The following is a 16,105-nucleotide window of genomic DNA, read 5'->3' as shown; positions in this document are numbered from 1 at the left end:
TGGAGTTTAAAAATGCCAACACAAAGAAAGCGGAATGTAACGGACATCCGGCCGAAGTGAAAGACATCCGGCGAAATTTCCAGCGGCACCTGAACAATTCCGGAAGTGGAACGTCGTGGATATAGACTAAGATGAAGCCAACTAACTACAATGTCAAAAGGCCTGTGTAGAGCTTTTCTTTCATACACTGACCGAATTTGATATTGCAGTGTCCTCATCTTCTGTCCGTGTGTTTGTGTGTGGTTCTGTCCCGATCAGGACTATCCTACTTAGTGTGATCTCTCTGCTCAATGAGCCCAATACCTTCTCCCCGGCTAATGTGGATGCGTCTGTCATGTTTCGCAAATGGAGGGACAGCAAAGGCAAAGACAAGGAGTATGCAGAGATAATCAGGTAAGTCCCAATATTGAAGATTTAATTGAGACAAATGTATAATATGCTTACAGAGAATCATCCGGTCAGTCCAGGTAGGACAAATGTTAACGCTAACACTGACATCTTTTGTATTCCTATACGGGCCACAGGAAGCAGGTGATGTCAACAGCAGCGGAGGCCGAGCGCGATGGAGTCAAGGTGCCGACCACGTTGGCCGAGTACTGCGTCCAGACCAGGGTTCCCTCCCAGGACAGCAGTTCAGACCTTCTCTATGACGACCTGTATGACGACGACATGGAAGAGGAGGACGAGGAGGAAGACGAGAGCGATATGGAGTCTGTAGGTGAAGCCGGGGGGATGAGCCCCACAGAGGACGGCGGGACGTCCACCAGACGTTACGACAACCAAGACGACTCTGGCAACGAGGACTCATGATGATCTGGATGATAACTCCTCCCTGCCAAGTCCCCCAACCACCCTCCCTTATGTGTTACGTTGTGTGTGTGTGTTTGCGTGCGTGTGTTTGCGTGTTTGCGTGTGTGCGTGTGTGTGTGTGTGTGTTTGCGTGTGTGTGTGTGCGTGCAATTGCACATACAGTGGGGTCAAAAGTCAACTGCCAAAATAAACGTTTCATCATTTATTAAACTAATACAATGATTGGTCACAATAATAGTTGTAGTCAAATGCTATTACATAGTTTTTCTGAAAAGGTTTGTTGGTACTGATTTCACTGAAAGTCTGAATTTGGTGTTTCCACCGTTTGCCTTAATTACAGCTTGCACTCTGTCTGACATCAGATGTTTGGCAGTTGGAGAATTGAAATGATTCCAGCACTGTTTGAGAGCACCACCAAGTGTTTTTGATATTACGTTATATTTCTCATTATTATTATTATAATTATTTTTTTTAATTGTCCGTTGAGGATGCAGAAATGACAATGACGGCAGGCCTCTGCGGAATAGAGCGGAAATACTCTGCGGTGATTAATCATGTGCAAGTTACTGACTCCGGACGAAGCAAAACATCCTCACACTTGATTATTTATAAAAGTAGTTTTTCTGCCCTGTTGTAACACTTTTATGCAACCAACTCCTCACACATGTACTGTAAGTTGTTTGGTTGCAACCATAAAGTTGAATTTTATTCTCTAAACAAGTCATCAACAGTGACACGTCATCATTCAATCCATGCTGAACCATTAGACTTGTTTTGCCGTTAAAGAAGTGGTTTAATGACTGCTACAGTTTGCTGGTCTTTTGACTTTAGTTTTGTCAGCTTGGGTGGGACTTTCTTTGTTGTGTTGGCTTTGTATCTTGGATGCTAGATGCATAAAGGTGATACTTTTTAAACCACGGTGCCATATCTAGTTCTGTCTTGTCCTTGTTTGGTTGAAAGTAGTCCAGAATTGTCCACAGGGCTGTGTCAGCGCTGCAGTATGGTCTGGCTGCAGAAGTTAACGTTCTAGGATAGGGAAAAAAACACTCTGGCTTGTTTGTATTTCTTTAAACCTAAAAATCCCAATCTTTTAGGTTGGCGTTAAGCCCCAGATGCAGAGAATATGTCCTTGTAGGATGAGTATGCCTGATGTCCAGTGCGTCAGGCTTCATACGCTCAGTGGCCATCCGGTAAACCAGACTAGGATGAAAATGACACAATTTTGTGAAAATCTTTCCAGCCTTTTATCATGATTAGGCCTAAACAGTAGTAATGGGCCATTAGTTATTAAAAGACCTTTATAATTAACATGTGTAGGATACATGTGTAACCCTTGCATACATGGTAAGACAAACATTTTGAATCTTCCTCTCACATATGCCAGTATTTTAATTAATTACAAGCATTTCCCAAAGATAAATATCACATATCAGTTCTAAATAACTTTCTGCAAAGTATACAAATTGTCTTAGTTTTTGATAAATGATGAAAACAAACTGTCCTTGTGGTGGTCTCTTGAACCCCACTGTAGCTGGCCGGCTCTTTGTCAGGCTAGTCCGTGTCACATTGTCTGGTTTTGTGTTAAAGATTGTCTCTATCTAATGTGTCTTTACTTGTTGCTGTTTTTAATGTACTTTTTTTTTTTTTTTTTTTAAGTTCTGTTTAGACATTCTGTCCTCCCTGACTTGTCCTTAGAATTTTCTGGGAGGGCTCAGACAGTCTAGCTGATGGACACATGCTGTTTGGCTCATTAACCAGCCAACGAGCTGGCCAGCTTCTCCTATCACTGTCCATCAGTGTTGCCCCGTGGCAGAATATCTCTGTCCCTCCCACGCCTGCCTGTTCTACCCATCAATCAACTTTGACTTGCAAACGCAGGCTTGACTGTGGCTCCATCCTCTTGGACTCCCCTTCAGTAGTGTCCATCACAGCCACTCCCTCATGATCCCTCAAAGCAACGCCATTTGGTTAGGGGACGGATAAGGTGCAAGCCTTTTCTCACGTCAAACTCCTACACCTCTCTCTGCCTCTTTAACCTCAGGGCCTCAATAGACTTTTACTGAGAGAGAGAAAAAAACAGTCAAAGAGAAACTTCACACACAAACTAATCCTCAGCTCCACCTCCTTTTTTTACTTTGTACATCACTGGGTGGTTCTAGAGGGCTGAGAGCGAACTGAAAGTCTCCAAACCCGCCGCCAGTGTGTGAACACGTGACTGAAGTGTTGCTGTTGTTCCTGATTAAGTTGTTTTCTTCTTGGTAGGCCGGAGTCAAATTTTTAAAAATCAAAATGCACCTGTAGGGACTTTCTCCTCAAGACAATGCTCACATTATGTTACGATAGATGTGAAAATGTTAACGTTTTTGCGCCGTAACTCGATTTAAGCTTCAATGCGATTTAGTGAAAATGTGGACGTTGTTACTGTGCTACACCACATTCAGACTGTGTATCGACAGCGACAAAATCCACATCTATCTTAGCTACGCATTTGAATGAATTTGACACTTGATTGCCTGTTATCTGTGTGTTTGTGTGTGGATATTTACATTTACTCTTCATCTTTTGACTACAATGTCAGGGTTATCTTGTTCCTGTCTCTGTGGAACAGGTGTAGACTTGCCCAAATTACCTTTTGGACTTTGTCCAGTTGAGAAAACGTGTGTTTTCACAGCGTTCTAGTGCTGTTTTGGGGAGGCCTGAACTCGTTGAGGATTTGACTGATTTAAAAAAATAAAAATAAGAAGAAATCTGAGTGTTGAACTTTTGGACACACTGAGCAGCATTATTTGGCTAATATTGCTTGTCATAAATTAAGCCAAACATGTTTTTATCGTTGTGGGTATAATCTGTCGCTCGTTTTTTTTTTTTTTTTTTTTTTTACACACAACAGAGCACTGCGCAAACCTTTGATTCAAATGGATGGATTGTATGCCAAGGAAACCAAGTACAGCCCCACAACCGTTGATTTTAAAGACTATGGAGCTATGGATGCATGTGGTGGATTTAATGCTGTTTAAATAAACTCTTAAAGAGATACCTTTTTGGATTTTAATGTGAAGCCAAAGGAATAAAAACATTTCCTGCAGGCCCTGTGCTTTGGAGGCTCCCAGAGACTGGATTATGTTGAGGAAGAGGATCTTTTAATGGATTTGATATCACGAAGGGAATTATTGTCTGAGATTCTGAAGGTCAGATTTTTTTATTTGTTCCCCACTTTTTTCCCCACCCATCACCGTACAGAGCATAAGATAAATCCTAGTAATAATGTGTACCAATGCCATTTGTATCTGTTAAAGGATTAGTTTGACATATTGGGAGATATGCTCATTTGCTTTGTGGATGAGATGAGAAGATCTTTACCAGTCTAACACATCAGAGTGGGATCTTATCTAACTCTAGGTAAGAAAGCGAATATATATATATATGCATATTTCCCAAAGTGCTTTAATTAAAATAAATTGCCTCTATCACAAATGTATAAATCAGGAGCATTATTGTTTCTGTAAGAATAAAGTCTAGGTATAGTGTAGCCCTTATGATAGCAATTCAATGACCAGTTTAAAGCTCTTTAAAATTAAAGTCCTCCTTTTTTTACTCAAATGTATGCCTTGTTTTTGAGGGCAGGTGGAGAAAAGCTATGGAGGCCTTTTGAGGGGAGAGAGCAACCACAACAACAATTATCTCTGACTGATGACAATAATACCCAAACTCAACCTAAGAAATGGCACACTAAAAAGGACTGCAGTCTAAGATGTTGAGATTTTTTCCATACACACTGCTACATACAAAGGCCCTCACATGGTCACACTCTCAATGGACTGACCCGAGTGTGTCCGCAATGCGTCCATACCCACTGATGCTAATGCTGTCGGGTTTTTCTTTGATTTATGTCATTTTTTTCCCTCATTTTGTGTTTGTGAGGATGCAAATGTCACTCATAAAGTTTCTATTGTTAAAAAAAATAAATAAAAGTGTTGGGTTTGTTTGCAATATAGCTTATCTGTTGCTTAGCACACGTCATGGAAAATGAACAACACAGCAAGCTGGTTTTTGGAGTAGAATTAGGAGTGATCTGCAAATGGAGGCATACAGATATTGTGGTGAAGTTGGAAAAGCATTCAAAATAAAACAGTATGTCATTGAAGCCTGTTGAAAGGTTTTCACCTCATTTTGCTATTGAGCACTCGTCACTGCTACATGCTACATGGATTGTAAATGTGCTATATTAAATGTATTAGCGTAAAGTGTTGGTTCAGCCAAATTACATTAAAAAAACCGATAGTGGTATCTAAGGGTTTATTATTAGTTTAATTTTTTCCATATGTTGAGCTATCTCAGATGTGTACCCACACTCCAATACATTGATTTGAATGGAAATGGGTTTGTATTGCGCACATGATTGAAAGAAACATCATTGTTTCTCAGGATAATCCATAGTCCTCACTGTGAATTTATGCATTTTTTTATTTTTTTTTACTTTTATCTACTGAAGAAATAGTCCCCATGAAACCTGTTGAGTGTGCCAGTATCGGGCAAGTCATGTTGATGTTGAATGATTTTAGCAACATTTTTCAATGATTTGTGCACCCCAAACAAAAGTCCATTCACCTCCATTGTACTGAGATGGAAGCAGACATTTTAAAAATAAATATCTCTATTTAGAGGTTTACTCCTTGATGCAGCGGGCCAGGGTTCGGTCCGACCTGCGGCCCTTTGCCGCGTGTCATTCCCGATCTCTCTCCCCTTTCACTTCCTCAGCTGTCTTGTCAATAAAGGCCTAAAATGCCCCCAAAAATGTATCAAATCCTGAAATCAGTGGGGGTAATATTTTGGTGAACTGATGGCCAAACCTGTAAAACATTATGGTACATAAATGCACCCTAAAGAATATTTTAAGATATTCCATATCTTATAAAATGACCCATGCAGTTGCAAAGCAATTGTTTAATCATGAAGAGAGCTGTAATTTTAATTCATAACAATTGGCCTTAATCTTATATCACTGGTAGGGGAGCTTTTCTGCTCCACAAGGCATGACAATAATTACTGGTTTAACGATGCCCTGATGGGTCTCAAGCAATATTTTAGCTTTTGCTCAATGTACAGTGCTTCTTATATTGTGCATGCCATATGAAAGTAGAAAGACAGAGGTTACTTTGGGCATTTTCACTGACCTCCCGCTCACTTTCCAATGTATTTAAAATACCCAGAAGGAAAATCTCAGTTAATTGAAGTGAGCGCTTGCTCTCAGTGTTATAAGTTGCAAGAACACAATTGTTTCTTTAATTACTCTTACTTCATCCTTTCACCAGAGGCTATTAATCCTGCAGCATGGTGTTGGAAGCAAGATATTCCTGTACTGTGTAAATACTTTAATGTGGCAGTACAAGTAACCAGGGTCAAGTTTAATGTCTCACTTGAACCTTGACCCTATTTGCTGGTACTTCCTACTTTTAGGGTAATACTAGATTGATAAAGGAAAACTTGATTTCACACTGTTAGGTTTAAGATGATTGGATTAAAAAACACATTGAACATTATCATATTTGCCCAGATTAAAAATCTCATAATGAGGATTGGGTACCAATGCTATCTGGTTTCAATGACATTATTGTTTGTGTTAAATTACTTGTTTCTTTTCCTTACGAATAGCTTAACTATTCCCTCCTTGGTCAAGGACAGACACCACAAAGAGTAAACAAACCTGTTGATGTCTCAAGTGTCCACAATTTCATTTATGACATGTGTTTGCAAATGGTTTCATTAGTATATAAAGGGCTATATGATATCAAGTGTATAGTTTAGTATATCACCCCTGAAAAGCCAGATGTTTGTTTGTCATGTGCAATGTGTACATTCACCCACAGTCAGTGCATGAAAATGGTCTCTTAGATTTTATGACTATAGTCATAAAATAGTTGGGGTGGCAGTAGCTCAGTCCATAGGGCGTTGGGATGGGAACCGGAGGGTCACTGGTTCAAATCCCTGTATGGACCCAAAAAGTTGGGAGCGTGGATTGGTGGCTGGAGAGATGCCAGTTCACCTCCTGGGCACTGCCAGGTGCCCTTGAGCAAGGCACCGTACCCCCCCGACCGCTCAGGGCGCTGGTTCAGCTGGCAGCCCACTCACTCTGACATCTCTCCATGTATAGGTCCTGAGCATGTGTGTGTATTTCAGGCCTGTGTTTGAGTACTAACAAAAAGTGTGTACACAGAGTGTAGTGCAGTAATTTCCCCATTGGGGACTAATAAACAAATTATCTTTATTATCTTTAGTTTCTAGCATAAAAATAACCCCCACTACCGGCTTTTAGTTTCTTCACTGGAACTAATTTGCAAAAATAATAGGGGGATCTTACTTTTACTTGGATGGTGAGAGCTGGTAAAGAGTTGTATTGTTGTATTTCTACAGCCAGTATTCTGTCGTCTATGGCAAATGTCCACCACCCAATTCTTTGTTTTTGTCTCCACCCTGTGGCAACGTCTAATGCTTAGTTTATTTTTATCCAGGTATCCTTTTGCTTGAGCAAGTTTACGCACCCCAGTATTGAATACTGTCTTTTTATGAATTCTCTATTTTTCAAATTTTAGAATTAGATTTCAGAAATATCCAGGTACACAAAACCGGTTTTATTTATCTTTGAAATCATTAAATTCCAACTACAGATCGAAACAAACAGAATGAAATACATATCCCCCTCTTAAGACATGTATTTAATCTCATTATACATTTTGATATGGAACACATTGGGATCTGGTTATATGCAAATACCCTTGAAAGGAGAATTCAAGAATATATCTAAAAATGCTATTAGACTGTGGAGTGTTCAAGACACTAAAACCAGATTAATAATTGGGTTTCCGGGCTAAGGCTGCACGACGATATGACCTAAAATCTAAATTGTGATTAATGACATATTTTAAATCAATAACGATAAGTGAACAATAATTAATAACGTTCTAAATTATCTTTTCTGAAGCTAAAATGTTTTCGGACGACGGACACTCCGTTGCTCAGTTAACTTGGACTCAGTGTTTGAGTTATTCTCCATTATGCTTCCCATGCGGCTGCCTGGTCTAGGCGAAGTCACGTGTCTACACATGCAGTAGAAGGTTTTTAAGGAAAAAGTAGACCTATCAACAGGAATAAATAATCAAAATTATCGTCATGGGAAAAATACGTTGACAGCTTCAGAATTTTGATGTTGACATATCTTTGATTAATCGTCCAGCCCTATCCCAAGCATTGATTCGTTTCCTCCCTACTCAACTATATTTATAAAATAAAGGGAATCAACTCAGCCTTACATTATACAGTCCAGCAGACACAATGTATTTAACTTCAACAGTATATGAACCTAACAGCATAAACTGCACACATCCTGTCACATTGGAAGCAAGCTGCAGCAATCTTCATTCTGGTTCATCGCCCTTTGTCCCGCTGAGCCTCCAGGTGTCTGTGTGCTGCTCTCAGTGTGTCCTGCAGGTCTTTGTACTCAGCCAGAGTGCAAGCTTCCTCCAGTCGGGCCCAGCGGTAGTCCTGGTGCTCGGATGACAAAGTGACTGCTGTCCCCGGGTCTCTAAGCTCGGCCATCCAGTACAGCACCTCTTTGGGTCTGCCTTGCACCTCATATTGCAGCTCCTGCACAAAACCATCAATCACCTGCAGTTGCTCTGCCCCAAGCCCCGCCTCCTCTTTGGTTTCCCTCAGAGCTGTGGTGATGTCATCCTCACCTGGATCCACATGACCTGAAGGGGAAAAGGTTAGACATAACCGGCTAAAAGAATCTAAAGTTATATGAGTAATATTTAGCTCATTCGCGTGCAATATGAACTACATGATAAATGCACTGTTTTTGAACTTTTAAATACCTTTGGGTGGGGTCCAGTGGTGCTTCCCATAAGAGGTCTGCAAAAGGAGGTACTCAATGTTGTCTGGTGGAGGGGCACAACTGGCTGGACGACGAAACACTATAAAGCCACAAGCACGCAACGCCATCACCCTGTTCAACAAATTTCACACACTAACACAAAAGTTGACATTACTTTCTGTGTTACAGAATTCCACTACGGAAAACAAAAAGATGAGGCATGTGCTAGTTAAGCAACCTGTCCAGTTGAGCTAAGATCTGTTTTTAATAAAGCTATAAAATAACCATGACCCTCAGCACTCTTGAAGGGGAAACTGTTACATTACCCTGGATTATTAAATGTTGGAGTACTTGTAAAGTTCAATGAAAAACTGGGTTTGAATGAAAAATTGGGTTTCTACATGATGGGTACAGAAATGTTCCAGATGTTGTTTTGCGAGTACAAGTAGAATAGTTTTAAAATCTATTTCACAGGTAAAGTCCATACATTTGCATATAAAGACCTACATTTGTTTTATGTGTGCTTTAAGGTTAACTTAATTGTGTGAAATCTGTTCATGTTAAACTTTTTAAGTAGAAAACATTTTAACCCTAAATATCCAATAGTATAGGGTAGGGCTGCACGGTATGAGGAAAAGATTTAATTGAGATTTTATTCTGTTTTTTTTAATTCATTTTATTTTGCGGTTATGATTCTAATTATGATTTTATTTAATTCTATTTTTGACTAATGTTGCGGACTGATATTGATATTAGGACACGATTATTGCAGGGAATGATCATTTTTGTATCATTATTCTCCTTTTCATTTAATATTAAAATATAAACATTTTGACATTTTGAACATGTGATATTAGCGCGGATGATTGCGCAGTACATCCACATAGGAAAGACCGGAAAACATCACCCGCTCCACATTTACTGTTCTCGTTAGGCATACCAGTCTAACTTTAGCCTTGCTGGTGACTCGACCAGTCAGGACAAAATTCAGCAATGTTTCTTTTGACTGAGTTAGCCTGAGCCGGCCAAGCAAAGTTATGATTTTGAACATAATTATAGGAAATAACATGGTTTCTTCATTACTATGACTGACAGGCGTTAGCTAGCACACTGCAAATATGACGGTTTACAGACCCACGTACAACACTGCTGCAACAGCAGGAATAGTTATTTACCAGAGCAAAGAAAGCTACCTAGCTTCTCCGCTCAACCCAGGTCACACGTCAAGTGAGGTGCTCAGAATGTTACTTTACAAACATGCTCCTTGTTCTACCGTACATAAACACAGACTGTAGGTGTGAGGAGTAGTTACTTACTTAATTTTTAAAATGGTGACACGTTTTGAATTGGCTCGTAGTTAGTTGGTTTTACACTAACTGAGCACTGGGAAGCTCATCGGTGCTCTACGAAATGAGTCCGACCCTCTCTGAAGACGGACATAATCAGTTCCGCTTCTTCTTCTTCTTCTTCTTCTTAACAGTCTGGTTTTAACCTTCTTTAACCCTTGTGTTGTCTTCCCGTCCCGTTTTTTTTCAGCACTGTTAACGCTTTTTCCGAGATTTTTGACATTTTTAAGTGTTGTGTGTGCTTTATTGCTGTTTTTTCCAAAGTTCTTTGATACTTCTAATGTTGACCTTTTTAGTGATTATTTCGAGGAGCCATTTTTTTTAACGGGTCAAATTTGACCCAAGGACAACATGAGGGTTAACTGTCTATGGTTTACTGGTGGTTTGCATCCATAGATTGTTAATATTAAATGTATTAATAATATACAGTTGTATGCAGATGTTTGCATCCAATGTGTTGCACTACCGCCAGTTATTGTGATGCAAGATGCAAGATGAAATGCTTTGACATGCTTTAATAAAGGAACGATCATACTGCCAGTGATGAAAGATGTATCTAATTAGCCTACTTAAAGTTAAAAGTTAAAATACTCCTAATGCAGAACCGCTATATTCAGCCTATATTATTATAATTTAATGGTATATAATTATTATGCACTATTTTATACAGGTCCAAGTAGGCCACAGCAAAATGGTACTTAGCAGGCACAGTAATTAGTAGGCTACTCAGTAAATAGACTTTCTTACTTTCCACTACTACTACTACTACTACGTATTACTACTACTGCTACTAATACTACTACTACTATTACTAGCCTACTACTACTACTAAAGATGATGACGGTTAATGGGCATAAAAATACTTTAGGTATACAAAACAGATCAGACTAAATTGCCCTAATAATAAATAATAATATTTTAGTTATAATATTTGATTCAAATAAATTAATTTGTTTGTAAATCTCTTGCAAGGACAGATTAAACAAATTGCTTCATGAGAAACTTATATATTTCTTTACAATTGTGTAAATGTGGTGCCTGTGGGAGACAGATAAGAAGTGTACCCAGTGTAGATAGGGCCAACTGAAGACAGCTTGTGTCTGCAGATAATAGAGAGGGGGCCACCTTCCCACGCAAGCCGGGCATCAGCAGTACAGTTGTTCAGTGTGACGGAGGAGGCCGCTGCTTAGTTTCAAGGTAAAGACAAAAACTCACTCATTGTTACATATTGTTATTTTCAAGTAAAACATATAGGGAGAGTCAGACAGACAGATTTACCACATTTATCTTGTAGTCCCTTAGGGTTCATTTGAAGAAAATGTTTCATTTTCCTGACATGTACAAATATTTAGCTTTTCCGTAGCTCCTTTCTTCATAGCATGTAGCTGTCTGTGCTCTTGCCAGATGCCTCAGGAAATGTGACTTTCGCTGCCACAACTACTGTGCTTATTCAGCCTGCACTGAAGTGCTCATTATTCCACTCCGCTATACATGAATCACTCTTGGGATCAGGTTCCTGTGTATCCAGATATTTTTTTGGGTATGTAAGCTACTGACTGTCACAGAGATTTCACATGGATGTGAGACTGTAGTCTCTAGATGACCAATACTTTTGAACAACAATGACATTTATGTAGGTCATACATTCTGTAATCATTAGGCCCTTGATTGGTATGCTTTTTTGTATTAAGGAAATTTACAACAAGCTAAAAAAACTTTAACTTTGAAAAATTATAAGTCCACTTCTGATCTGCAAAGGGATTGCGCTCCCCTTAATCTCTTACAAGTTTGTTAATGGTGATACTGATGACGATACAGACATTGGGAAGTAATATTGCAGGTCTGAGTATGTTTGGAGAAAAGCTGATCAGTGCCAAGAGATGTGCTTAATTCAGATGCTTCAAGCTGAATGTTATGGAGGTGTTGTTATGGACTTAATTTAAGATGACAACTGTGATCTGAGGTGCCAACTAAATAATCTCAGTGACTAACCCACGAGCAAAACATTTCATGTGTAGTTAAGACTTACGTTGAATTTCTCACCAGGAAAAACAGTACATTACTGAGCTGCACAGATGGCATTGATTGCAGGATAGTTACGACCAATTTGGTAAAGAAAATGAACACGTTTCTTTATGATGAATACTAAATTGGGATATTTCCTTCACAGAGCCATGGAGAAGGAGCAGCCTAGAGGAGGGCTTCATTTTGTAGGGAAGAAGGATGAACTTGTTGAAGCAAAGCGCTCTTTCAGAACACTAGAGGGTCGGGATATACTGATCATTTACCACCAGACAGTCTTCTATGCTATAGACTCTTACTGCTATCGTAAGTTCAGTTCTTTTTGTACTCAACTCATATTATTGTCTAGAGCAAACGTGTTATTGACAAATGCTTACTTTAACTGAACCAATTCAAAAATAAGTTGCTCCTGATTGACATCGTGTTAGGGGGTATTTCACACTGAGCTGCTTTACGCTATTATCCCTAGAATAGGGATCTTCAACAGGTGGTCCGGGACCCCAAGGGGGTCCTCAAAATCAATGCAGGGGAGCCGCCAAATTATTGTTGAGATCATATTTTTGGGAACTTTATGTCTTTATTTCCACAGTAAAGTTAAAGCCATGAAAGGGGAGAGAGAGGGGGTGATGACATGCCGCAAAGGGCCGCAGGTCGGAGTCAAACTTGTGGCCACTGCAGGAGTAAACCTTTGTGTGCGCCTGCTCTACCAACTGAGCTAACCAGGCCACAAATAATTGCTAATTTTTAAAAAAAATTTCAAAAATGAAAAGTCTTAACACGAATGAGCAATGTGTTTTTGGCAAATGTAAATTCCCACTGCTTACTGACCTATAGGTAAGGTAGTCACTAAGAAAGCCATCCACAGATACAGTTAATCCTACGCATTCACTGTGCCACATGTATGTTTAACATTAAAACATGATTTATAAAATCATGCCAAAAATGTTGATGTTAATAGCTTCGTATGCTATGCAAAAAAAGGTATGTATAAAGACTTTAAGCCACCCTACACGTTATTGTAGGCTCAGTTTAATACGCAAATTAATTGTATACAATACATGTAGTAGGGGGTCTCTGCTCCTTCTCTCTTTCAGTAAAGGGGTCCTTGGCTTTAAAAACGTTGAAGACCTCTGCCCTAGAACATTTTAGCACTTAAATGTGTCCAGTCAGCAAAACATTTGTGTTCTGTACACTGTTTGCTTGTTCTACAATACACTGATCCTCTGCCCTCTCAACAGATGCTGGGGGAGCACTGGAGAATGGAGACATTGAGGTGAGGTTTACATTTGATATTAGAGATTAGAGGTTGTTTTTGTGTCTGACTCAGACTAAAGAAGCCAAAATGCCATTTAAGTTAAGTTAAAGTAATGGACTGTACTTTTGTGTTTTTACCACGTTCATGCTTTCCCAGGCTATTCCATATGCACTGTAATCCTTAAAGGCACCTACTGGGCTGAGACTTAGATGAGACAAAGAGGAATATAGACTACTTTAATAAAGATAATGTTATGCTAATGTTGAAGGGCCTTAATGACCTACAATCCTCCAACTTGAGGGTGTTAACCTGTTTTCTTTTAACACACTCACAGGAAATTGCTGACAAGCTGTGCATAATTTGTCCAAAACACAAGTACAAGATTGCTCTTGCCAACGGGGAGGGAATATATAAGGGCACCGACCCCACGAAAAAGCCGGCTGTGCCCAGATGGTACTCCAAGGGTGTGAAGCAGCGGATCCACACGGTCACTGAGACCAATGGGGATGTCTATGTCAAGCTCTCTGAGGACACGTGTTGGATCGAGTCAGACTTCTACCAGGGAGAGAAGGGCAAGGTGCAAAGGGCCAAAGCTGAGGCAGCTGAGAAGAAACTTAGTAGTACAAAAGATTGATAAGGATTTTTGAATTTTAAGTTTTCTATTGTCTCCCCCAATCTCCTTATGTTATGTCAAAGTTATTGCATTATGACTCTATAGAAATGATGTCAGACATTAAATAACACTCATCTCATACTTTACCTCAAGTAACCATTAGGGCTTGAATGGCTTAAAATGGGTCTGTTTACATTGCTTACATGATTTGAAAATGTTTGACTTCATGAAATCAAGTCACATGTTGCCATGTTAGGTGAACATCTAGCATTTCAAAAAAAAATGTAGCTCACTAAATAAACGTTTTATGGGTGAATTTTTATTTCAAATTCTCTGTTTTCAAATCGGGTAGTGGCATAAATGCGCACCCACACTAGTGAATTCCTCTGCTTTTCAATATTACTCATGTATTATGCATACAGTGAATTAATCAATACGATAAAAAGGTTTATATTGATCAATACTGTCTTGTCCTAACGTGGAAAATCGTTAATGTAAAATATAACTATCATACTCACAATACTGGCCACTTTTTGTAATATCCATGTCTTTTTATTCCCTCAAAGACAGATGAACATAAGGTCACAGGGCGGTTTTTGGAATTTGTGCTGTAAAATGTTGCTTTTTCCATCGGCAAAAAAAATCCTCAAGCAACTGGAAACAAAAATAGGGACACTGCTGAGGACACCAGGCCAAACCCTGAGGTTGTTAAAAGTTGTGATGACAGCAGCTTCAGACAGGTACTGTGGCTGGCTGCTGGAAGGTGCTGCTTCCCATGGGACAAACAACTCATCTAACACTCAGTAGGAAAAGCAAAAAAGTCTTGACTTTGACCACATTTTGACTTTTGGTTTTAGTCAGAATGGATCAAGGTGAAAAAATGCTGGATCCTAAAATTCCAATCATGTATCTTGATATATTGTTGTCTGTTTGACCCTTCCTGTTTTGGAAACACCCACGTCTGGGGATATATAATGTGGTTTTTGTGACAAAAAATAAATAAATAATAATAATTTATTGCATAGCCATCCTATGCTTAACATGCTTAACAAACGTTATTTGGTGAAAATGTGTTAACCATGTTATATAAAGAGTCACGGCAGCCTGTCACATTCAGATTATTTCTTTGTTTTTGGAAGTCTATCACAGTGACATGGTTCTAGAACTGCAAAAGCCATTGGTTGAAAACACAAAGGCTACGGGGTATGATGTTCCTCTGTGCATGAAGGATGCTGGTCTCTCTTGCGGGCCTACAGCACACTCACAACACACTTGAAATCCTCTGCCTCTGTGATGCTTTGAAAACATTCAAGAAATGTACAGGGCCATGGGTTACGTGGAACGAGGGGGCTGATCACTTCTGCTTACTACACATTAAATATTCAAATACAATAATGTGGTGAAATTGAGAATCCTAATGCAGGTACCATTATGTGTATGGTTTGCAAATAGGTCAAGTGTGGGGCTCTTTGTAGATATAAAGAGCAGAATATCCAGGGGGAACTGCTCCAGAGGGAGAGTACTGCACAGCATAAACAGCACGAAATTGTTGCAGGGCATTCAAATACTCTCTGTTGGGTTTATGTTTTGCATTATTTATTGTGATTATGAATGACACAGGAGGCTCTGATGAAACCTTTAAGGCTTGAGCTATTATTTCTCTCAAAATTCTCTGAAAGCCCTGGAGTTTTCCCAAAGAGGGACTAACAGATTCCATTGTCACCTTTTCTACTAATGACTGACTCCCAAAAAAAAACGTCCACAAAGTCAGTTAAACAATTCATTATAAATAATATATTATCACTATCATTAACATTGCATCCCATGGTCATCTTAGAAATTCCTTTGTATTTATGTGGTGGAGTGTCTGTCTTTGTAACTCAGATAATGGATGTTATTGGCAACAATCTTTCTGTTGCAATCGCCGGATGCTAACACTCTTGTTCTTTAATTGTTTATGAGTGAAACTATCAGCTTTAAAAGACGAAAATGAGTAAAACTATGTTTTGACAGTCATTTCTTGCATGTGGTCAGCATGGTCCTGGTGTGCATGTGTTGGCGCGCGCTGCTTCTACGTGTAGCCTATTCCCGCGTGCATGCTGCTGAGTCAGACGCGACCACTATCTGCTTAATCCGTCTCTCTCTCTCTCTCTCTCTCTCTCTCTCTCTCTTTCTCTCTCTCTCTCTCT

At 39.4% G+C, this 16,105-nt stretch overlaps 3 protein-coding genes across 6 annotated transcripts in view; 2 read left to right on the top strand and 1 right to left on the bottom strand.

Moving 5' to 3' along the window:
- ube2r2 (ubiquitin-conjugating enzyme E2R 2) overlaps nt 1–4,954 on the top strand; it is an 11,324-nt gene extending 6,370 nt beyond the window's left edge. Inside the window, exons 5-6 of one of the 2 annotated variants that reach the window (XM_034869894.1) lie at nt 259–393; nt 525–4,954. In XM_034869894.1, the coding sequence (XP_034725785.1) occupies nt 259–393; nt 525–810 (421 nt within the window). In that variant the 3' untranslated portion in view covers nt 811–4,954. The remainder of the gene's footprint in view (nt 1–258; nt 394–524) is intronic. The other variant, XM_034869895.1, reaches the window with a different exon arrangement.
- Nucleotides 4,955–8,088: 3,134 nt separating this feature from the next.
- Nucleotides 8,089–10,119, bottom strand: nudt2 (nudix (nucleoside diphosphate linked moiety X)-type motif 2). 3 transcript variants are annotated; one of them, XM_034870528.1, is made up of 3 exons: nt 9,997–10,119; nt 8,682–8,833; nt 8,089–8,558 (listed from the first exon to the last, which is right to left on the bottom strand). In XM_034870528.1, exons 2-3 carry the CDS (start codon nt 8,806–8,808, stop codon nt 8,233–8,235), a joined length of 453 nt encoding a protein of 150 aa, XP_034726419.1. In that variant the 5' UTR covers nt 8,809–8,833; nt 9,997–10,119; the 3' UTR covers nt 8,089–8,232. The 3 variants fall into 3 exon arrangements, with proteins under 3 accessions (XP_034726419.1, XP_034726420.1, XP_034726421.1); XM_034870529.1 differs by having other exon boundaries at nt 8,682–8,812; nt 9,997–10,112; XM_034870530.1 differs by lacking the exon at nt 9,997–10,119 and adding an exon at nt 9,856–9,870.
- A 1,005-nt stretch (nt 10,120–11,124) lies between these two features.
- rfesd (Rieske (Fe-S) domain containing) lies at nt 11,125–14,140 on the top strand. Its single transcript, XM_034870655.1, has 5 exons — nt 11,125–11,223; nt 11,405–11,407; nt 12,190–12,354; nt 13,287–13,321; nt 13,638–14,140. The coding sequence occupies exons 3-5, from the start codon at nt 12,201–12,203 to the stop codon at nt 13,935–13,937; spliced, it is 489 nt and encodes a 162-aa protein (XP_034726546.1). The 5' UTR covers nt 11,125–11,223; nt 11,405–11,407; nt 12,190–12,200; the 3' UTR covers nt 13,938–14,140.
- Nucleotides 14,141–16,105: the final 1,965 nt, after the last annotated feature.

The sequence above is a fragment of the Etheostoma cragini genome, chromosome 4 (assembly GCF_013103735.1).
Source record: "Etheostoma cragini isolate CJK2018 chromosome 4, CSU_Ecrag_1.0, whole genome shotgun sequence".
In the NCBI taxonomy this organism is placed as follows: domain Eukaryota; kingdom Metazoa; phylum Chordata; class Actinopteri; order Perciformes; family Percidae; genus Etheostoma; species Etheostoma cragini.
This window is presented reverse-complemented; position numbering and strand designations above follow the sequence as displayed.

What these genes read in the sequence shown, in the direction of transcription:
- nudt2 (XM_034870528.1), bottom strand. Translation starts at nt 8,808, where the DNA reads ATGGCGTTGCGTGCTTGTGGCTTTATAGTGTTTCGTCGTCCAGCCAGT. An exon ending in CCACTGGACCCCACCCAAAG is followed by an intron (nt 8,559 to 8,681) that starts GTATTTAAAAGT and finishes TTTCCCCTTCAG; the next exon opens with GTCATGTGGATCCAGGTGAG.
- rfesd (XM_034870655.1), top strand. Translation starts at nt 12,201, where the DNA reads ATGGAGAAGGAGCAGCCTAGAGGAGGGCTTCATTTTGTAGGGAAGAAG. An exon ending in TATAGACTCTTACTGCTATC is followed by an intron (nt 12,355 to 13,286) that starts GTAAGTTCAGTT and finishes CCCTCTCAACAG; the next exon opens with ATGCTGGGGGAGCACTGGAG. An exon ending in TGGAGAATGGAGACATTGAG is followed by an intron (nt 13,322 to 13,637) that starts GTGAGGTTTACA and finishes ACACACTCACAG; the next exon opens with GAAATTGCTGACAAGCTGTG.